Raw genomic sequence first — 22,956 nt, 5'->3', positions numbered from 1 at the left:
CTCTAACGCCCACAAACCGCCCAAAACTGCCACGCCCATACTTTTGAAATTTTTTTTAATATTTTGTCATTTTTGTATTGGTGTTATAAATTTCTATCGACTTGTCAAAAAACTTTTTGCCACGCCCACAAACCGCCCAAAACTGCTACGCCCACACTTTTGAAAAATGTTTTGATATTTTTTCATTTTTGTATTAGTCTTGTAAATTTCTATCGATTTGCCAAAAAACATTTTGCCACGCCCACAAACCGCCAAAAACTGTCAGTGTTGAAGACTCTCCTTCGCACTTTCACTAGCTGAGTAACGGGTATCAGATAGTCGAGGAACTCGACTGTAGCGTTCTCTCTTATCAGTATCTTCGTACCTGGGACCAGTTTTTCTTCCGGTTTTTGGTCGATCTTTCAAAGAATATGTGCCTCAAAACATAATTATTATGTTTTTGACACTTTTGATACTAACTTTGTAGCGTTTAGCTAAATGCCTGTACGACACACCGTTTTCTGTGCAGTAATTGTGCACAATTTTTTGGCACAAGTGTTCTTCTATTCGAGGCATTGTTGAAACTGAACAGCGAATAGTCAAAAGAGAATATAATAATTACACAAAATTTATTGAGCTTTCTATCGAACGCTTGCAGTGCGATAAATTAGCAATTAAAAGTGTGCAGTTTCTTTTCGGGACACTCCTTATTAGGTTTCCCGGTTGTTGATCTCCTAGATTGGATTCTAAGTTAACTGAATGGCAGGACGCAACGGGTCTTCAAAATTGTAAATAAGGCCAAGGGTGTGCTTGGTTTTATAAAAAGGTGGTTAAAGGAATTGGATGATCCTTACATGACCAAAACTTTATTCATATCTCTAGTCCGTCCGATTGCTGAGTATGGATCACCTGTGTGGAGTCTACAGTACGTAGTTCACTCAGACCTCATTGAATCGGTTCAAATTGTTTGGTTCTTACTGTTTGCCCTACGGCGCCTAAATTACCTCTTTATTCAATTAGAATAATGTTAATTAATTTACCCTCTCTAGCTAACCGTAGAACGATGCTTGGAACATTTTTTATTTGTAAGCTGATTCGTGGTGAAGTTGATATTCCCGAATTGGTTAATCGGCTAAAATTCTCTGTTCCAAACAGATTCACTAAAAATTACGCACCCCTAATTTTAAATCAATGTAGATCGAACTATGAGTGGCATGATCCCTACATGATCCCTTTGTCCACCTTTTGTAGCTGTATATATGCAATAAAACGGCTAATGTGGTCTTCCAAATGGCGTTTTTGGCTTTTGCCCATAGCCCCACAGAAAGTAGTCTAGTAGTGTTGGATCACAAGATTTGGGAGGCCAATTGGCAGGTCCAAAACATCTGGACATCATGGTAGTTCAATTCAGGAATGAAAAAGTTAGTAATCATGGCTCTATACCGATCACCATTAAATGTAACGTTCTGGCCATCATCGTTTTTGATGAAGTACGGACCAATGATTCCACCACCTTATAAAGCGCACCATACAGTCATTTTTTTTCTGGATGTAACGGTGTTTCGACATACAATTAAGGATTGCCTGCACTCGATGCCGACAATGCCCTTCAACCAATTGTAATTGCGCCTTGTACAGGCATGAGTCTAACCATGATGAATGGGCAAACCAAACAGAGAATAAATATTTTGACAGCTGTTAAATCGGTCGTCATCTTGAACAGTAATGCCGACAAGCCGCCCAAAGCTGCCACACTTTTGATATTTTTTCACATTTTCGTTAGTCTTGTAAACTTTTCCACGATTTGCCAAAAATCTTTTTGCCACGCCCACTCTAACGCCCACAAACTGTTAGTGTATATAACGGGTGTTTTTTTTAGAGGTATAGAACTTTAAGTTGGCATTACTGTTCAAGATGGCGACCGATTTAACAGCTGTCAAGTGATTTATTCTCAGTTTGGTTTGGCAATTCGTCATGCGTGCTTACAAAATCCAACTCGTGCAAGAATTGAAACCAAACGATCATCAAGCAAGGCGTAGATTCGTCGAATGGGCCCAAAACGAGATTGCTGTTGTTCCCGATTTTTCATAAGCCTCCAAGATCTTGTGATTTAACACCGCTAGACTACTTTTTGTGGGGCTATGTAAAGTCATTGGTCTATGCGGATAAGCCACAAACGCTAAACCATTTGGAAGACAACATTCGCCGTGTTATTGCCGATATACGGCCAAATGTTGGAAAAAGTCATTGCAAATTGGACGTCCAGATTGGACTACATCCGAGCCAGCCGTGGCGGTCATATGCCAGAAATCATATTTAAAATGTAATGCCACAAGATTATCTTTCATGTCAATAAAATTCATGTCAATCGAATAATCCATCGTTGTTTTATTGCAATTTAAAGTTCTATACCTCTAAAAAAAACACCCTATATTTCTCCTTCGCACTTCCACTAGCTGAGTAACGGGTATTAGATAGGGGGAGATAGGGACCAGGGGGAACTTGACATCATTCTTCTTAGCTTAGCAAGAATCTACTGCTCTGACCTAAAAATATTTATTGTTCTTAAATGTGCACTTTTCGAAGTGCAATTGCACACATGGATGGTGGCATTTCGTTGATTGCGTGTTGATAAGGCGTTTGCACATACAGTTGCAAATCCATGAATATGTAAAAGAGAGAGTTGGCGTAGTGCATACATTTTTCCGTCTTCGAGAGAACATATTTATGGCAAAGCAGCTGCCATAATAGTCTGTCCTTGGTCCACCCACTTTCACACATCCAACCCCTGAGCTCCTCCGAGCCGGCATTCGGCCAGTCGTAGACTCGCGTAGGGAGTTTAATAGTGTTCTGCCTGCGCACAGTTTCGTAATTGTACAATGGCTTTATTGCAGTTATTCTATTCTATTTATCGGCCCTGACACAGTTCATGCGAAAATAATATCCCAGTTAATTATCGAATTTGTTTTTGTTAAAGTTTTTGCTTCGGCAGACCCCTACGTATTCGAACACTTTCACAAGTTACATTAATTATGTTGAGAACAGAAGGTGTAATTACTTGTAAAGAATTTACTAAAAAGCCCTTTGTCAAAAAAAAAAAGTGTAATAGTTCAACAAAAATCTGAATCCTGTTTTGTAAGATATGTAGCTCTACCGGAGCTAAACAAACTTGTGAACGTTATTGCAAACGTTAGTTATGATCCTGTTGCGTTGGCATATCGATAGAAAATGGAGAGTAAAATAGTAAAATAAAACGTAAATAAAAATGTTCCAAGTTGAGGGAGTGACATCTTATTTCGACTTGTTTGGGTATATATGTTAAGGCAGTCACCCGACTACCTCTTAACAAATCCCTGCATGCTTTGATTTTTGGGTAATTAAAAAATGAATACTTAAAATTGCTTCGATCTCTAGTTTGCTTTATTTCCGTATTGAGTGTACGTTTTGATCTTACTCGTTGCTCCTCTCCACAGCTGAAAATCGACTAACTGGCCAGGCGTTGTGCCGTCCGCAAATCAGCTCTGCGTCCCAACGCAGCCAGATCCCACGGATGCCATAGCACAGTGGTTGCGCCTATATGGGGAGAGCGGCCAAAAATACTTCTAGCAGACATATCGTTATTAAATTTTTACTGTAAGTTCTTTGAAAAATAAGAATTGGAAAAAATCTTAAAAAATGGGCGTGGTCGTTAGTTTTACGCCCACCAAAAAGCAAAAACCAAAAAATACTCCTAAAAGTATGCTTCAATTTTGTTAATATGAAACATTATAATTGTAAATGTTTTAATAAATGTTTTTTATAAAGAAAAAATCCAACAAAAGGATAATATATATATCAAGCAATACAAAAATACTTAGAGATACTAAGGAACATCGATTTCGCATTTAGATATAAAGCAAAAGTTTTAGTAAAGACGTATATAATAATGTAGGGATAATACAAATTAAGTTTATTATTTTGGGTATTGTTCACAAAGTTTGAAATTAATAATTATACAAATGAAAAGAACTACGACTCTCGCACCAATGAACGCATCGACTGACTTCGTTAAAAATTCTGCAGCCACTGAAATACTTCAGAGACACAATGGGAGAGAGAGACTGTTGGCAATGCTGTTAGGATCTGGCTGATGAAATACTTGTCGGTTCTGGTGAAATAGGAAACAGTGTGTGCACTCCCAAACATCTAGGCTGCATGATAATGCCAACTTACTCCAATCCCACAATAATGTTACAATAACAAACAGAAAACAGATTTTTTTTTAATTGATTTGTGCCTAGGTGGCAATTTTCGCTGTCCCGTTACTAAAGGATCTAAAGTTATTAATAGACGGTAAAATAAATCGGTGTTTGTTGTCGAAATTTTTTTTGTATCGTTATTTCTGGATTCAGCAGCTTCCTCTGACAACTCGCCGATCGATATTTTCAATTATGGCAGGCCCTTGTATATTCTTTTGTGTAAGATAACTCAGCCATCTGCAAACTTCTGCAGATTATTTAAACATTATCTATAAACATTGACCAATATTTTAAAATTAATTTCATAGTGCTATCAGGTGCCCATCACTTTTGAAAATCTAAAAGAAAAATGAGTTCACTTAACATTTAATACTTAAAAAGACACAGGTTTCACAATCACCTAATAAACTAAAACAACACGTCAGAAACTCTAAAACTGCAAAAAGTTACAGCAAATACCTTTATTTGTAATATTAAATAATTCCATTTTAAAAACACTTTATTTTTAACGCGTAACATAGGACAAGCAGCAAAATACGGCGAAAACTTTAAGACTACAAGACAGCTTGAGTTTATTATTGTTTATACGTATGTTTGCAAATATTTGCAGCTAGACTTACGATTTTTATTTCCTTAAAACATTGACAATTACAGTGATAGCACTCATTAAGGGGGGATCGGGGGGCAATATATCTAAAAGTTTACTTAAACTAGGAAAATGACGTCTACATAATACACGAAAAAGGTATAATCCATCAAAAATTCACCAAATATGATAGATCAATTCAATGAATTTCACAATAAGAATTTATTAAAGTAAATACCTAAAACTTTAAAATTCATTTTAAATAATTAAAATTGGACCTATCAATCGCACGTTTGACCACTTTGAAATTCACTTTTGTTGCGACGAAAAGCAATCAAAACTCCGCTGTGCTGCAAAAATGAACAGTTGTTAGAGTTAAGTCAAAACGGTTTTGCCATACACATATTTGGGCATTTTTGAGACAATCTGGTTACTTTTCGTAAATATTTGGAAACATTTTTTTTTCATTTTTGGCCTATGGGCGAAACCACTGTGCAATGCATAGGCTTCGGTAGTCCACGGGTAGAGGTCGACTTCCTCCACAGGAAATTCAAGAGCAAAAATATGAGTACAGCCAAGGTGCCTCCATAAGGAATAAAGCCAAAAACTCCCCTGTCACCTCGGACATATTTTCCAAGTCCTTCATACTGACGTCATGCACGTACTCCAGAGACAACCGGTAATCGTTGGCAGTACCCTGTGTTAGGACGGCCGGCAATTTCAGCCACCAACTGTAACGGCCTCGTTGTCATATTGGACAACAAAAGTGCCAACTAGGCGATGATTCCTTGAGGCAGCCTTCAGAGTTCCGTTGCAGTTGGTTAAGAACAGCGTTCCTTCGTCGACTGCTTCCATTTGCTGATTATTTCTTTGATAGGAGCAAGCAGCGTGGTTATGTTGCCAATGGAAAGACAACCGCCCAGTTGCAGCATTACCTATTTCCCTTCGTGGATTGTGGTATATATCTGAATAAGGCGATGTATTATCCTCCCACATTAACCAAAAACCATTAACACCATTAAATTAATTCCCTATCCTGGCCATAATGAGTATCAGTTAAACTATTCAGATCAACAAACATATTTTGAAGATGAGAATTAAATTTATGATCAAGACAAAAAAAACAAGAGAGAACGCTATAGTCGAGTTCCCCGACTATCTGATACCCGTTACTCAGCTAGTGTAAGTACGAAGGACAGTTTTTGGCGGTTTGTGGGCGTTAGAGTGGGCGTGGCCAAAAGTTTTTTGGCAAATAGATAGAAATTTACAAGACTGATACAAAAATGAAAAAATATCAAAACATTTTTCAAAAGTGTGGGCGTGGCAGTTTTGGGCGGTTTGTGGGCGTTAGAGTGGGCTTGGCAACATAAATCGACAAACTTGCGCTGCTTCTATGTCTCTGGAGTCTGTATGCTTAATCTCAACTTTCTAGCTTTTGTAGTTCCTGAGATCTCGACGTTCATACGGACGGACAGACGGACGGACAGACGGACATGGCCAGATCAACTCGGCTACTGATCCTGATCAAGAATATATATACTTTATATGGTCGGAAACGCTTCCTTCTGCCTGTTACATACTTTTCAACGAATCTAGTATACCCTTTTACTCTACGAGTAACGGGTATAAATATAATCAAGCGTAAGAATCCAATTTGTAATTTTATTGGTAATTTCAGAAAATAATTCCACATTTGGAATTTATTGTTATAATCATTTTTCTTTTCCTATCAAAAATGTGTACACTAAATCCAGTAACGTTCTTATATTTAATACTTAGAAAACATGAAAGATTTAATCAAGAAATACAAGAAAAAATAATCAAGAACCACAACAACAAATAGAACCGACACAAAACCAGTTGCAAAAATAGAGTGGCAAAACTAGGTGGCAATTTATACAAAATAATATAGATTTGAAGTCTAAGAACTTTTAAAATAAAGGGCACATTTTGTCATTTTTACAATGCATGTGCATACGTGTGCACCAATACAGTGGTCAGCTGTCGCTGTATGCGTACAAGAGAGCTGCTGAACTATGGGATATTTGACCTTTTTCGGGCCAAAACCCATTTTCTGAAAGTTGGAATATTAAAATAATTTTTAGTGTACGCATTCTGAATTGACCAATATTTAGTGCTGTATACTAGACATTCTTATAGATGGCGCCAAAACAAAGAAATCAGCTTTTAAAAACAGCTGTTGTGCGTGCAATAAATAATTATCTGCAACGATAAGTTTTTCCTCTGATACAAATATTTTAATATCTTTTGAACCAAAGCGTTTTTTTCATTCTGCAAAATGAGTTTTATTCAGTGGGGTTTGTATTATGTATTTCTGTCAATAGAAGAATAAACTCTTGTTGTACCAGTTATTTAGTAAAAATGTAAGTTACTTTACAAAAGTATTTTTTTTTATAATGCCTAACTTTGAATAGAGATTTAATGTGAAATTCCATCAATGAAATTTACCTCATGTTGTTGCTTATTTAATTCTTGTTCAGATTATTGTAATTTAAAGATACACTTTTTCCGATTTTGGGAGAAATTTAAATTTTTAGGTGGTAACCTCACTTTTCAAAATGTACATGTGTTCAGCATATGGCTAGAAGTAGGGATGTCGTGATATTAAAATAATTTCGTATCGATGATATTTTTTTTATCAAAACAAAATTATGATAATATTTAAAATATCCCAAAAAAATATCGATATATATGATATTTTTGATATTTTTTTTTTCAAATAAAATTAACTTAATTTTCATATTTAATTTCATATTTTCATTTAATCTTATTATATCATAACTTAAATTCATGGATTTCTAATACAGATCATAATAATAATAATACGGATATAATACAGATAATAATAAATTCTCAGTGAAATTTTGAGCTTCTGAAATTTGAACATACGCACACATATGTATGTACATACACCATATAACTTACCTTCTTTTTCGCACATTTTACGAAAACATGGTTATGTTTATTTTTAAGGTGCGAGGACATGTTTGAAGTGTTTCCACAGGTTTTTATTATTCTTTCGAACAATTTGCATTTTGCAGTCCCGTTTTTTATTTCTATGTAATTTGATTTGATATCTATTTTATCACGTGCTCGTGTAGTTGTAGCTCGTGTACCGATATTTGGGCAAAAAAAATATCACGATATAAATATATCATTTTCAGAAAAAAATATCGATATATTGATATTTTGATATATTATCAACAACCCTAGCTAGAAGTCAAAGGAAAAGTTGCAAAGGAGGATGCCTTGTTAAATTATTTTAAAGCTTGAAGGCCGGAAGTTAAAAGGACCTGCATTATGGCATTTTTAAAGAAAAAGCTAGAGATATTTGCTATCGCTTGGCTAAGGGTTAATGCCAATCAGTTTCGCCGTAAGCACAGAGATTGGCAGGATTCCAAAACGGTAACAAAGTTTCCAAAATCCAAAAAGAACGTGGGAAGGCTATCACTACCTTATAATGCAAAGAGCATCAGATCCGAAGAAGACGTGCTGCAGGTCTAGCGCAAATGGATCTTAATATGCTTATTCATGCAGCGAGCATGGCTGCGCGAAAAAAAGCTTGAAGATCTGGCCAGTGTTCTTAGGCTCCTTTCGATATGTCCCGATAAGGCTAAATATATACGCAAAATTATGGCTCCAATGAAAAATCCACAAGCTGTTTCTCCTGGCGAGGCATTAGCTCTACTCCTGGACCAGCAATTCACAAAAGAGCAATATTGTGCTGTAAGGGAACTGTCGAAAAGAAAGCATTGCGATATTTATCCACTCTACCAGTAAGTTGCTGAATGTAAAAAAATGTGCCGACCTAATGATTTTTCAGTGTGCGATAAAAAAGCTGAAGTAACGCTTCAAAGTCTTTTAACCAATACTGCAACTCGCATCGTCCAATTGCAAGCTGACCAGGGGACGCAGTTTTTATCGGCGGAACTTATTATAAGTTATAGATTTTATGGAAGCGCTACAAAGGATGAACAATATGTGAAGCCACAAATTTTCAACTTGGTTCCATACAAAATTGACTTAGACAGAGGAAAGTTTGTGTACTTCACTTTTAGCTTGTATTTAACAGTAATAAACGGAAAGGTTTTTAATGGGTACCAACTCGTCTCAAGCTTGTCCAATTTGCGGAGCCACACCACAAGGTGAAAAAGTGGAGTATTTCAGATGAAAACGATAAGAGAGAGGTTTGTCAACGAAAAAAAGAAATTCAGGATTTGTTTTGGGAACACCTTGCCTTGAAAGTCCATCAACCGAAAGTTGGAGGATTTGGAATCGTACAAACGATGGAAACACAGCTCGACGTGCCTTTTCTGATCCTCATGTCTTATCCAAATTCACAGGAATTGATGAGCAACTCATTGCAAACTTGTAAACTATTTTAATATGCCTCTCGACACGAGAGAAGTAAAGTCCGGTTCCGCCCCCGCGGTGGCCTACGGCCGTTTTCTCATTTTCTCAAAACTATGTTTTACAATACGGGCGTTACGATTACAATAGAACTATTTAATCAATTCACGTAAACTAAACTATTAAAAAAAAAAAAAACAATTTTATAGTTAAAGCTTTCTTATTATAACCAAATATTTTTTTTTTGTTTCACATGAAAAGTTTAACAAGGATGTTGACGCCCGCGGAATTTGTCACCGTGACTGGATCGGTCATATTCTCGCCATTTTTTTTTTGTATAAACTCGCTTTGTTTTCAATTTCCCGAAATCCAATGGAAAATACCTATGCTTTTTCTAGGTTCGCGTAGGTACATATCTCCCCCCTTAAGCAATAAGAATGTATATCTAGCTCACTCACACAGAGCAAATGAAAAGGAGAATGCGCAAGACGCGGCATTCGGTGTCGAGTTTTTGAATTGTTGAATAAAGGAAGAAAGGATTCATCAAAGCATCGAAGTTGTTTTGCCGTTCAGAGCATCAGAAGTGGTCATTACTCACTATGCCTGACACTGAATTAACTGGGTGACCAACTAAAAAAACTGGTTGGGAGCGGATTTGATAGTGCGCCTTCTATCCATTTCTCCGAAAACACGTGGCGACGGATCAGCAGCAGAAGCAGTGGAGGAAATGTATGGAGCTGCGTCCTTGATAAAACAGCATGAGCCAGAAGGTGGAGATACGCGAGCGATCACGATCGACGCGCAGTCAATGGTGTCAGAAACCCCGGATGATCTCGATTTGAATCAGATATCACAGAAGGATGCAGAAAGAGCTACCCTGCAGAAACTGCGGGACGAGATAGATGCAACGAAGGCCGTATTGCAGAGGATTTACACGGAAATTGATATATATATATATATTCTATATATATTCTTGATCAGGATCAATAGCCGAGTCGATCTGACCATGTCCGTCTGTCCGTCCGTCTGTCTGTCCGTCTGTCTGTCCGTCCGTATGAACGCTGAGATCTCAGGAACTACTAAAGCTAGAAGGTTGAGATTAAACACACAGACTCCAGAGACATAGACGCAGCGCAAGTTTGTCGATTCACGCCCACTCTAACGCCCACAAACCGCCCAAAACTGCCACGCCCACACTTTTGAAAAATGTTTTAATATTTTTCATTTTTTTATTTGTTTTGTAAGTTGCTATCGATTTGCAAAAAAACTTTTTGCCACGCCCACTCTAACGCCCACAAACCGCCCAAAGCTGCCACGCCCACACTTTTGCAAAATGTTTTGATATTTTTTCATTTTTGTATTGGTCTTGTAAATTTCTATCGATTTGCCAAAAAACTTTTTGCCACGCCCACTCTAACGCCCACAAACCGCCAAAGACTGTCAGTGTTGAAGACTCTTCTTCGCACTTCCACTAGCTGAGTAACGGGTATCAAATAGTCGGGGAATGCTACCAGTTCTTAGAATAAGGTGCTTTTAGGAAGACTCGTTGTGTTATACGTGTGTCTGTCATTCGGATTCGTGCGTCACAGACTACACATTTTATAGCGGACGCCAACCGCTCTGAAGGAACTGAGCTACCCGGAGTGATCAGGTACCTTGTGGCCTCTCCATACCTCACTTGGATTACTTTCCCATGCAGGAGCCCTTCTCTACAAACCGCACTGGCATGTTAAAAACGATTGCGTAAGTAATTTCTTTATTCTTTTTACCATCATCTATAATTAAAGTAAAGATACGTTTTTATTTTTAAATTACACACAGGTTTTAAGCACACTTGCCTTTAAACGTCACAGCACTCTTAAACGACTCGGTTATGGTATGGACATTTTCGAAGTTTGTAGACAGCTAAAAATAGAAACAAGAGAGAACGCTATAGTCGAGTTCCCCGACTATTAGATACCCGTTTCACATCAGCTAAATTTCAAAAACAATAAATATGCCTTCATATATGGACGTAACTTTTCGCCGCTCGAATTAGCTTCCGATTAAAAGTTTGAAATCGGTACCCATGGAACACAACGTGGAGGTTGTTGAGTTAAACCAAAATTAATTTTGGGGACCTGAGTCAACTTGAGTTCTGAAATTTTGAAAAATTTATAAACCTCCATGATTGTTCGTAGCATACATAGGCATAAATATTGTTATTATTAAATAAAATAATTAAAAAGAATTATTAAATTAAATTATCACACTTATTTAAAAATATTAATTAATTTTTTTATGTTTTTTTTTGTTTTAATTTACTTTTTTGTGGGTTTTCTTGTTTTTTGTTATTACATTAAATTATCAGACCTATTTAAGAATATTAATTATTTTTTTTTGTTTTTATTTTTTTTTTTTAGGTTTTTTTTTAAATTTAATAATAAATACATCTAATAACTAAAAAAATTAAAAAATATATACCTATTTAGTTTATATTTAATTAAAACCTACACTACCTACTTTGCCTCCCTTACGCTAACTAATATACATCTGTGGTAACTATACGTGGTCTCAAATGTTCGCGCAGTGGCCCGATTATCGAAACTATTTGAAAATGCCCAATCAATATGCGTATTGCTATTGGTTGTAGACGAATCAAAATCTAGTAAAGAACTAAAACCTTTTAGATCTTCTAAAAAATCAAAAATTTGTTTGCAGCAGCCAGAGATGGAGTGAAGGCACATGTTAAAATCTCCTTGACTTTTATGAATAGGTATTGCTTCTACAGGAACCACTGGGAACTGCTTTCGGTTAATTGTACTTGCCTGATTAGAATTAATTTGAAAACTTTTTATGATTTTCGAAATCGGCGTCACAATGCCTGCGCTTGGAACGCGCATTTACTCCTATGCTTTTATCTAAAAATTGTGTCCAAAGAAGATCTGGAGTGTTGGACGTACTGAAGCCTATCTTCCTAAGGACACCAGTGGCTTCGTTTACGAGACCATCTGATGTATGTATCTATGTACATTGACTGTCAACATATATTTGGCAGTGGTTTTCAAAGTCAGAGATGTACACAGTCCGTGCGTCTCAGATGTTTAAACTTCTAAATGCGGACCCAGCCTGATTTACAGGGAGAGAGAACATGGAATGAAGAGTGCATCCTCCGATTCCGAAAGCAGCTTTGCCTGTGGGAGCACACAGTAAAATTTTTACCGAAGTTGGGTCGCATCCTACTCTACCCTTATACTCCTTGGATAGGGACTGAAATAAGGTTGATATTAATCTACTTTTGCCGACACCTGCTCCGCCACCTACGAACTCATAAAAGGTTCGATTTGTCCTTGCATTATGCAAGACATGAGTAAGGAAAGTTTTTTGCTCCAAAATTAGAGATCTAACTAAATTGGCTAGGTTTAAAGGGGATATAAGTGGCGGAAGCTTTATTACCCGGATATTGCTATCCGGATCAACATCTAACAAATTGTTGTTCAAGTTTAAAACATTAATTTGAGAAGATATTTCAGGAATAGCTAATGTCCTAAACTCCTCATTAGGTTCTACCTCCTCTTCGTCATGTTCTTCTCTATTATCTGCTTCCATGGCCCTTCTAAGCGCGTCTTCTAAACTATCTATGGCATTATACTTTTCAAAGTTGGCGTTAAAAGCCTCCTCATTCTCCTTATAAAATTCCTCGCAATTTCTTTGAATTAAATCTACCTGTTCGTTTCGCCAAGGAGAAAAAAGCATTACTACTAATATAAAGTAGTTTATCCTATCCGTATTAATATTAAAAGGCCTATACCTAATAATACTAGCCTTATTTCTTTCTCGTATAAATCCGCTGCCATCTCGGAGCGGAAATTATACATCTCCTAAAACGTCATGGCCTTCTTCAGTGTCATCGTCACTATTTGCCCTCTGACGAGTACTTCTACGGATTTTCGAAAACTCATAATTTGCTGAAAAATCGGCTAAACACAGGCCTTCATGGAAATCTGGTCTTTGTTCGTATCTATCCATCAATGCTTTTAAAAATATGTCAGTTGAATTCTGAGGCATATTTTAAAAGTCGCGTGTAGGTCTAAGCATACGATCTCGTTGTTCTGGAGGGTAATATAATTAATAATGCTACAGCAAGCAAAAGGGTCCAAAATTGACTGGATATCCATTTTTGCCCTTTGCATATTCTATGCATTAACTTAAATTTCTGCAAATGTTCTCTTTAGAATAATCGGTGGTTTTTTCAAAACTAGACCTAATAGCAAAAATGTAGTCCTCGTAACTGAGGCTCACATGGTTATGAAAAAGAAAATTTTCAAATATGTTTAAATGGCTAATCATGTTATCGCCATGATTGCGAAGTAGAAAATCTTGAATTTTTTTAAAGTTTTCGTGATGAAGAGAATTTTAAGTTGCTTGGGGAAGAGGATTTAATATTCCCGTCTGGGGCATTGGAGGGTATGGAATACCGAAGCGACAAATAGATTGTCCCCGCATTTTTTTAAGACCCGATAGCCCGATTCTAACTGTTTTGTTGCCTTCTTGAACGATGTCGAGTATCGGGGGCTTGTTCACCCGATCGAAATGCGGGATCCAAGCGTCTTTTCCTATGCTGAGCAGAGTTTTGGACCTGCTCCACAGCTCGATTCTCGCTGATTCGCCGTCTTACAGAACTGCGCCGAGTATCGACTCACAGTGGCGCCTTAGATACTTTTCGGTTACAAAAATCATAACTCTTGAACCAGTTTAAATATTTTCATTATTTATTATTTTTTTTTAAATTGAAGGTAATTTTAGTACCTTTCGATTAAGTGGTCATACAATATGGTGTGATAATTAGTAGATTTTATAATCGAAAATTAATGTTTGAGGCAGTTTTCTCAATTTTTATCCAATTTCGACGAATACTTTTCTTTTTTTTTCTCTGAAAATGCTAATATGGTACATATTTAATGTTTTAAAAACAAAAAAATAATGAATTAAAAAAAAAAATTTTGTACTTTTTTTTTTTTAAATTTTTTTTCTATTTTTAACTTTTTTTTACAAGTAATTAAAAATAATCCTTTAATTTTACTTAATTTAATATTTTTGAAGAATAATTAATAATTATACATTCATTGAGCCAGGGATTAAAAGCCAGGGATTGAAAAACAACCCGCCAATACAGGAAAAGATGTATGGCCGCCATACAATTTCGTACTGCGCAGCGACTGCGCCGCTTGTTAAAAGTAGTTAAAAGTATCTTTTGCCTGGGGAACTTTGAACAGGTCTAACTTCTAAAATACTGCCGATTTGAATCATTTTTTGGATTCAATCTTTTTGAACTTACATGTCATCAAAAAATTTGATTTTTGTATAGCATCTGTAACTATTGCGCCATTGCACTGTGGTTTTTTTTGCCTTTTTTTTTTGCAGAAATTCGAAATGTTGACCTATCCTCACAAAATTTGGTTTGTGTTACTCATATAGCTGCCATATAAACCATCTGGCCGATATACCAAAAAAATTTGTATCTATATTTAATTATGTACCAATGATATACAACATTTATTTAAATTATGTTTTTTAAATATATGCTGCCTAACTGCATCCTCAGAGCGACTATTGTTGCTCCAAATGTCTATCAGCTCTGCATGCCCAAACAAATATTCAACTACAAAAACGTGATTTTTTCAAAAAGGAACAAAAAGGAGCATATGAAACTAGTTGTATGATATTATACACATGTTTGTTAATAACTGGCCGTTAAAATACTTTTGAAGTGGTTTGCCATACAAAATGATTTGACGCCAATTTTGTCTTACGCATATTATCGACAATCAGCTGTCTTTGAGATGTGGGCGATAAGCCTGTGTTGCATATAAAAGTAAAAATCGGCTTTTTTTTATCTAATTGGACTATCCTCAATATAAAAAAAAACAATAAATGGTTTTATTCCGTGGCAAAATGATTTTGTATATCAATATGTTTGGCTCGTTTATGACATGAGCGGTTATTTGCTATATTGATACAGCCTTGGTTATCTTCATAAATTTTAATTGGATTTTCGAGGTTGATATTAACACTACTAAGAAGAGATTTTAGCCACAAAGCTTCCCTTACAGCTTTAAATGAAGCCATGTACTCAGCTTCAGTTGATGATGGTGCTACTGAGTGCTGACTCTTTGTGTTCCAACAAATAAAATTTAAATTAAACATTTTCTATCAATCTCGTTTCCTCCCCAATCAGAGTCTACAATCCAATTAATGTATTTTTAAAACATGCATTTCATTTAAAAATAAGTTTCATTTCAGTAGTTTCCTTTAAATACCTAAGGACCCTTTTTAAGCACTGCCATAACTGGGAATTATTTTTGCTACAATATCTACTCAATATATTTACTGCAGTAGTTAAGTCTGTACGTGTACACATTAAACATCCTATGAGATTACGACATGGTGCATTGCAGTTTTCATCTGATTCATTATTATTCATTTTAAATTTATCTAAGATTGCATATGCAGCTTGGCTCAAGTAAATTCTATCATTATACATTTCTATTCTAATACCAATAAGATCAGTCATCCTACACTTTTCCATTAAATAATTTTTGAATTTATTCACTGTTATCATATTCCCTGTAGCTATGACTACATCATCAACATATAACAGCACATAAATATTCTCCATAATATCACCTTTATCAAGGAAATATATGCAGCGATCTACAGAAGAGTTTACGTCTTTCAATGCTTGCTCAAAAACTGAAAACCAGCATCTAGCGGCCTTTTTGCCTTTTTATACCCGTTACTCGTAGAGTAAAAGGGTATACTAGATTCGTTGAAAAGTATGTAACAGGCAGAAGGAAGCGTTTCCGACCATATAAAGTATATATATTCTTGATCAGGATCAATAGCCGAGTCGATCTGGCCATGTCCGTCTGTCCTTCCCTCTGTCCGTCCGTATGAACGTCGATATCTCAGGAACTACAAAAGCTAGAAAGTTGAGATTAAACATACAGACTCCAGAGACATAGAAGCAGCGCAAGTTTGTCGATTCATGTTGCCACGCCCACTCTAACGCCCACAAACCGCCCAAAACTGCCATGCCCACACTTTTAAAAAATGTTTTGATATTAGTCTTGTAAATTTCTATCGATTTGCAAAAAAACTTTTTGCCACGCCCACTCTAACGCCCACAAACCGCCCAAAGCTGCCACGCCCACACTTTTGCAAAATGTTTTGATATTAGTCTTGTAAATTTCTATCGATTTGCCAAAAAACTTTTTGCCACGCCCACTCTAACGCCCACAAACCGCCCAAAGCTGCCACGCCCACACTTTTGCAAAATGTTTTGATATTAGTCTTGTAAATTTCTATCGATTTGCCAAAAAACTTTTTGCCACGCCCACAAACCGCCAAAAACTGTCCGTGTTCAAGACTCTCCTTTGCACTTCCACTAGCTGAGTAACGGGTATCAGATAGTCGGGGAACTCGACTATAGCGTTCTCTCTTGTTTAATTTACATACATTGCCACCTTTGCAATGTATACCTTGAGAAAGTCTCAAATATATATTTCCTCTTTTAACGTGCCATTTAAGAAAGCTGTTTTTACATCCATTTGACTTTCAAGTTATATTGTATATATATATATATGTATATATATATATATATGTATATATATATATGTATATATATATATGTATATATATATATGTATATATATATATATGTATATTGTACTGCCAATGATAATATAAATCGAAAACTGGATATTCTAGCTACAGGAGCAAAAGACTCTTCATTGTCGATTTGGTATTTCTGCGTAAATACTCGTGGGTTTGTTTAACCCCTTACTTTCATTCAGGAGATAATCTCGCTTTCTTTTCTTACTCTCATTCAGAAAATATTCATTCGTTTCCTTACTATCATTCAGGATTTGTGTGTTGTCGCATTCCTTACTTTCATTCGGGAATTTTGTTTCCTCAATTTCCCTACTATCATTCGGGAATTTTGTTTCCTTAATTTCCTTACTATCATTCGGGAATTTAGTTTCCTCATCTTTCTTACTATTATTCGGGAAATTTTTATTTAAACTTTCCTTACTATCTTTCAGGAATGATGTTTCAAATTTAACAGCTCTAGAATTAACCATATTGGTTTCATCGACAACCTCATCTCTTGCAACGAGAAATTTTTCATTAACAGCATCCCAGAGCTTAAACCCATTTGCTTCGTAGCCCACTAAAATAGCTTTATATGATTTGTCATCAAACTATCCCTTTTTTACTTTATTGTGCACATACACAGTTGCACCAAACACTCTCAAATGTTTTAAATCAGGCTTTTTATTGTGCCACTTCTCATAAGGGGTCATCATGCTATTAATAATTGCTCTACTTGGAATTCTGTTAATTAAATAAGTTGCAGTTAAAACTGCTTCACCCCAAAAACTTTTGTCAAGTTGTGCACCACTCACAATGGCACGAGCTTTTTCTGTGATGGTTCTAATCATTCTTCAGAAACACCATGTGGTGTATGTGGCACTGTTAAGTGATAAGTAATACCTTTCCTAACACAAAATTGACGCATCTCATTTGAGAGATATTCCCTTCCATTGTCAATGTACAAATGAACAATTTTTAAATTAAAATGAGCTTCACATTTTGCTACAAAGTCTTTAAACATATTAAATACGTCAGATTTATGTTTAATTAAATAAGTTACACAATAGTGTGTAAACTGACCAACAAAGATCACAAAGTAATTTTTGTCAATTGAAGTAACTGAAAGAAATTGGACCACAAACATCTGAGTGCACAACAAATAGGGGTCTTTTAATATGGGTTTTATCTTTAAATTGTATAAAAGGTAATCTTGATTGTTTTCCGGTTAAACATGATTCGCAAATTTCATTGGATAACTCTAAATTATTTAAAAGACTTATCACTAAACATTTTATTTCGTTTTATCTCTAATAACTTGCCATTGCTTATATGGCCAAGCCTCTCATGCCATAATCGAAAATTATTTTTATTTTTCGTATATATATAATATTATATGCTTGAAACTCAACAATAGGAACGTTGTTAAACATACCTGGATTTTTCAACCATTCTTGGAAATGGTTATACCGTTCTTGTCAAATTTGCTCGACATTCCAGCCTCTTGTAGACGCTTCACTGACATCCAGTTTCCAGCAGCCTGCTCTGAATACAGCGTTATGTCATGGTTATTGCGCAAACACACAATGCCGCGCTCAGATGCGTAAATATATTCTCCTTGCTTGGCCACAGCGATCTTCAGCGGCGGCACCAATTCCACAGAATCAACGTACAGCGACTCATCATTTATGAGATGATCACTTGCACAGGAATCGAGAATAAATCCACATCTACCGCTTTTTCTTTCACTTCTTTCACTAAAAATGCAGTGCCGTGTGAAGTTGCGGTTTTAGCTTGTTTATTGTAATTTGTATTATCTTTATTTCTTTCATTTTGTATTGTTTTATAGTGGTAACAATTTTACAGTGTCCCTCTTTGTCACAGTGGTGACATCTAACCCTATTCTTAGAATTTCCCTTAAATGTTTTCGTTTGTTTAGTTACGCGATTTTTAAATGAATTGTTTTTATAGCTGTAGTTTTTTATTTTGCACAATCTTATTTAGAACTTTCCTGCTGGTGTCATTATGATCATTCTTAATTTTAATTTCCTGATCTAGTAATCTATTCTTAACAAATCCCAATGTTAAATTATCCTCTTATAATGCTTCTATTGCTGTGATGACACCATCGTATACAGGTGGCAATGTTATCAACAAATGAGAAACTTTATCCAACTCTTCTATTTTTGCACCTGCGGCCAACAACTCATTTATCAAATCATCAAAAATAGTAAAATTGGACAATAGAGACATCTCGCCTGATAGTTTTAGAGAAAGCAAGCGTTTGCGAATTGCCAACTGCGACGCCAGACTTTTTCGTTCATACGAGTATTCAAATAGAGCTTTGGGAACCAAGGCAGTAGATCGATCTTATTATAACACTGCAGTTTCAATTTTGGAGAAATTTTCGGTACAGTAATTTTAATGTTTTAATCATTTTCATTAAGAATCAACACGGCAAAATTCATTTTTACATATTAGGAGACACTTTGTCTGCTCCCAAGGTGGTGCAAATATGAGAATACAAAAAAGGTGAAAAAGATGCTGCGGGTAAATTTGCCAACTCAATTTAATCAGGTGCTCAGCATTCAGTAAAGTAACAGGAGCTCTAAGATATCGTTAAGCGCAGTAAGTCGCTCTTCGAGATATTTTTTAAAATTGCTTTTTTATTAATGAAAAAGTAGGTAATTATTTTTGCGTAAAATATGGAGGTGCTACCGTAATCGGTAGAAGCCTCACCTCCGGAGTACTACAGTGAACTAAGTCATTTACTGATAAAAAAAAGTACCAAATCTGGAAAAACGTTTCTTACCCTACAATAGGCAACAGCATTTCCACGACAAATTTCCTAAACAGAGGCACAAAATTTCCCATTTTATCTTACACGAAACCGTTTCACATCACGGAGCGTAAGAATCAGGAAGAGAACTATAAATTGACGACTGCTGCTCTATTCCTCGGGCTTTTCTGAGTCAATCAGTTTGTTTTGAAATTTCAAAGCGAAACGTTTGCTTCTAAAGCGTTTTCTTCACTAGAAAATAAATAAATTAAAACAAACTGAAAAACTGACTTCGAAATGGCAGTTGACAAGTGCCATTCCGATATTTCAGCTAATAAATAGAAAAACAGAACGAGAGGAAAAAACGAATGTACCTTTTTTAAGCAAGTGCAAAGTGTTAACGGAATGGCAGCAATAGATGTAATGTTCTATATTTATGCAGTTTCTTCCTTTGTATAACTTGTAATGAAATGTTTTTTGGGGACTTTAACTTAAGAGATACATTGGTAGTTTGAGGGGGAAGATCACTTGAGGGAGTGTAGTGCGTTATTATGCAGGTGGGTGTCGTCTTTGTTCCTCCAGTGGTGAGGTCGAGTGGGTGTGTTCTGCAAAGGCGTCTGACTGTTCGACTTTTGTCCAGTAGGTTGATTGCCAGGTGGCTAGCCTGCTTGCGTACCTTGCGCTGAGCCTTTTAATATCGTACTGGTGGGATGCCTAGTTGGATGTGAGTGTGCGTCAGAGCCAATTCTCAAGCATTTGTTCTGGAACCATTGTAATTTTAGGGGGTTTGAAACACATGCCGTACCCTCCAGCCGTAGATCCAGATCGTCTTGAGTATTGGCTTGTACACCAGAAGTTGTGTTTTGCTTATGCTTTGACCTTCTGTCTCAGGCGCAAATCAGCCTTGTAACAACCTGTACTTTTAAAGAATAACACAACCACAATTTAGATCGTCAACTTATTTATTACACTTCGATGTGATTGCTTCCAAAGTCAAAGTCAGACTAATAACTACGAATTAAGTATGTATAACAAAAGAGTACAGTCAAGTAAAGTGTGTGAGAGAAAGAGAGAGAGAGCCGTCGATCCTCTCTCAGCATCGTGGTGCTGGTTCCCACATCCCTTCCTTCCTCACCAGCTTCAGCTTCAGGGCATCCATGTCGTGTGTCTCGTTCTCTTCCGGGGTCGGCAAGCTTGGTGGTGTCCCAGGATCCAGAGACTGACCCGCATCAAGCATAGGTAAGGGGTCAATGTTAGGCGCATCGGACGGTGTACTCTGTTTCGGAAACTTTTTAAGATGACTTACATTCCTCATAAGGGTTCGGCCCTCCCCTTTTACTTTCACTATATTTCCTTTCCTCTCCACCACTTCATATTCAGTAGTGTCGAAGTTCGGAGTAAGCTTGTGGGGAAAAACTACATTTTTAAGGACCACTTTGTCTCCTACTCTGATATCCGCTTCTCTTGCTCCCCTTCTTTTGTCTGCAACTTCCTTTCCCTTTTGCTTAACGATACAGTCTCTATCTTTTTCCGCTGAATCAGAAAATTCGCCTACCAAATCTTGTACCCCTGGGATCTTATCTCGAATGACTCGATTAAACATTAACTCAGTTGGAGCTGTGCCTGTAGTTCCATGAGGAGTGACGTTATACATGAACGTGAACGATCGAATCTCATCCTTCAGATTCCTCTTGTGCAGATGGGCAATTTTCAGACGTTTGACGAGCGCTTTATTCATATTTTCTACCTCGCCATTGGCCTGTGGCCAATAAGGAGGCGTCGTGATTTGTTCAATCCCGCATAATTTGCAATAGTGTCGGAACTCAGCGCTTACGTACTGTCGACCGTTATCCGTTCGCAGCTGTTTTGGGTACCCAAGTCTACAGAAAATTTCTTTACACGCGTCAATAAGCGACTCCGATGTAATAGATCGCAAGAACTTAAATTCCATATATCTTGAATAATAATCGATTAGGACTAAGATGTATTCGTTATTCGGCAATGGCCCTAGCAAGTCTGTTGCCACTGCAAGCCACGGACCGTTCGGAAATTCAGTTCTCTTCATCGGCGGCGGATTTGCTGCTCGAGAAACCAGAGTACAATCCATGCAGTCCTTTACAAATCTTTCGGCGTCTTTGTCTATTTGGGGCCACCACACTTTGGCTCTTAATCGCCGCTTCATTGCCGATTCGCCTGGATGGCCTTCGTGTGCCAACGTCAACACTTTCTGCCTTAGCTTTGATGGAATAACAATGCGTACTCCCCTCAACATAATTGTTCCCACCGTTGATAATTCTTGTCGGAATGGGTACAGTTTACTTGAAAGTGCAGAGTTCCAAGAACCCTGTTGGAGGCACATCATTGCGTCAACGATTTCTTCGTCATGAATGCTCTTCTCGGCCAACTCAGATACGAGGGTCGTTTGATAAGTCCGTGACTTTTTGAATAAAATATATTTTTTTCGTCAAAGAAGCGTTTTATTTCTCAACATAATCTCCTTTTAGCTCTATACATTTAGTCCAGCGTTTTTCCAATTTTTTTATTCCTTCCAAATAATAGGTTTTCTCAAGGCCCTCAAAATAGTCGTTTGTTTCTGTGATGACCTCTTCATTTGACCCGAATCTCTTACCGCCGAGCCATTTCTTCATTTTTGGAAACAAAAAATAGTCACAGGGGGCTAAATCTGGAGAATATGCTGGATGGGGTAGCAGTTCGTAGCCCAATTTATGAAATTTTGCCATGCTGACTACACACGTGTGCACCCGTGCATTGTCCTGATGGAACAGCACTTTTTTTTTCGCCAAATGCGGTCGTTTCTGCTTCAAATCAATATCGAATCTGTCCAAAAGCTCTGAATAATATTCGCCGGTGATCGTTTTACCCTTTTCAAGGTAATCGATGTGAATGATACCTTGTGCATCCCAAAAAACTGTGGCCATGACCTTGTTGGCCGACAGACCCACCTTGGCCTTCTTTGGTGCACGTTCACCCGGAGAAACCCACTGTCTTGATTGTTCTTTGGTCTCTGGTGTGGTGTGGTGGATCCATGTTTCGTCTACGGTAACGAAACGGCGCAAAAATTCGTTTGGATTGTGGTTGAACATCGCCAAACACTCCTTTGAAATGGTCACACGGTTGCGCTTATGGTCGTGTGTGAGCAATCGCGGCACCCATCGCGCGGAAAGCTTTTTCATGTCCAAATATTCATGTAAAATGTGATGTACCCGTTCAGTTGAGATGCCTACAGCCTCAGCTACCTCACGCACTTTCATTCTCCGATCATCCAATATCATTCCATGGATTTTGTCGACGATTTCTGGCATGACGACCTCTTTTGGGCGACCTGAACGTTCGGCATCACTTGTACTGGT

General features: G+C 37.0%; 1 protein-coding gene across 1 annotated transcript in view; it reads right to left on the bottom strand.

Annotated features, from left to right (window-relative positions):
* LOC120451271 (5-hydroxytryptamine receptor 1A) overlaps positions 1–18,363 on the bottom strand; it is a 105,641-nt gene extending 87,278 nt beyond the window's left edge. Inside the window, exon 1 of the mRNA XM_039634817.2 lies at positions 18,242–18,363. Within this exon, the coding sequence (XP_039490751.1) occupies positions 18,242–18,258 (17 nt within the window). The 5' untranslated portion in view covers positions 18,259–18,363. The remainder of the gene's footprint in view (positions 1–18,241) is intronic.
* Between the last annotated feature and the right edge of the window lie 4,593 nt (positions 18,364–22,956).

The sequence above is a fragment of the Drosophila santomea genome, chromosome 3R, assembly GCF_016746245.2.
Source record: "Drosophila santomea strain STO CAGO 1482 chromosome 3R, Prin_Dsan_1.1, whole genome shotgun sequence".
In the NCBI taxonomy this organism is placed as follows: domain Eukaryota; kingdom Metazoa; phylum Arthropoda; class Insecta; order Diptera; family Drosophilidae; genus Drosophila; species Drosophila santomea.
Note: the sequence above shows the minus strand (reverse complement) of the source record. Positions and strands in the feature narration are given on the sequence as shown.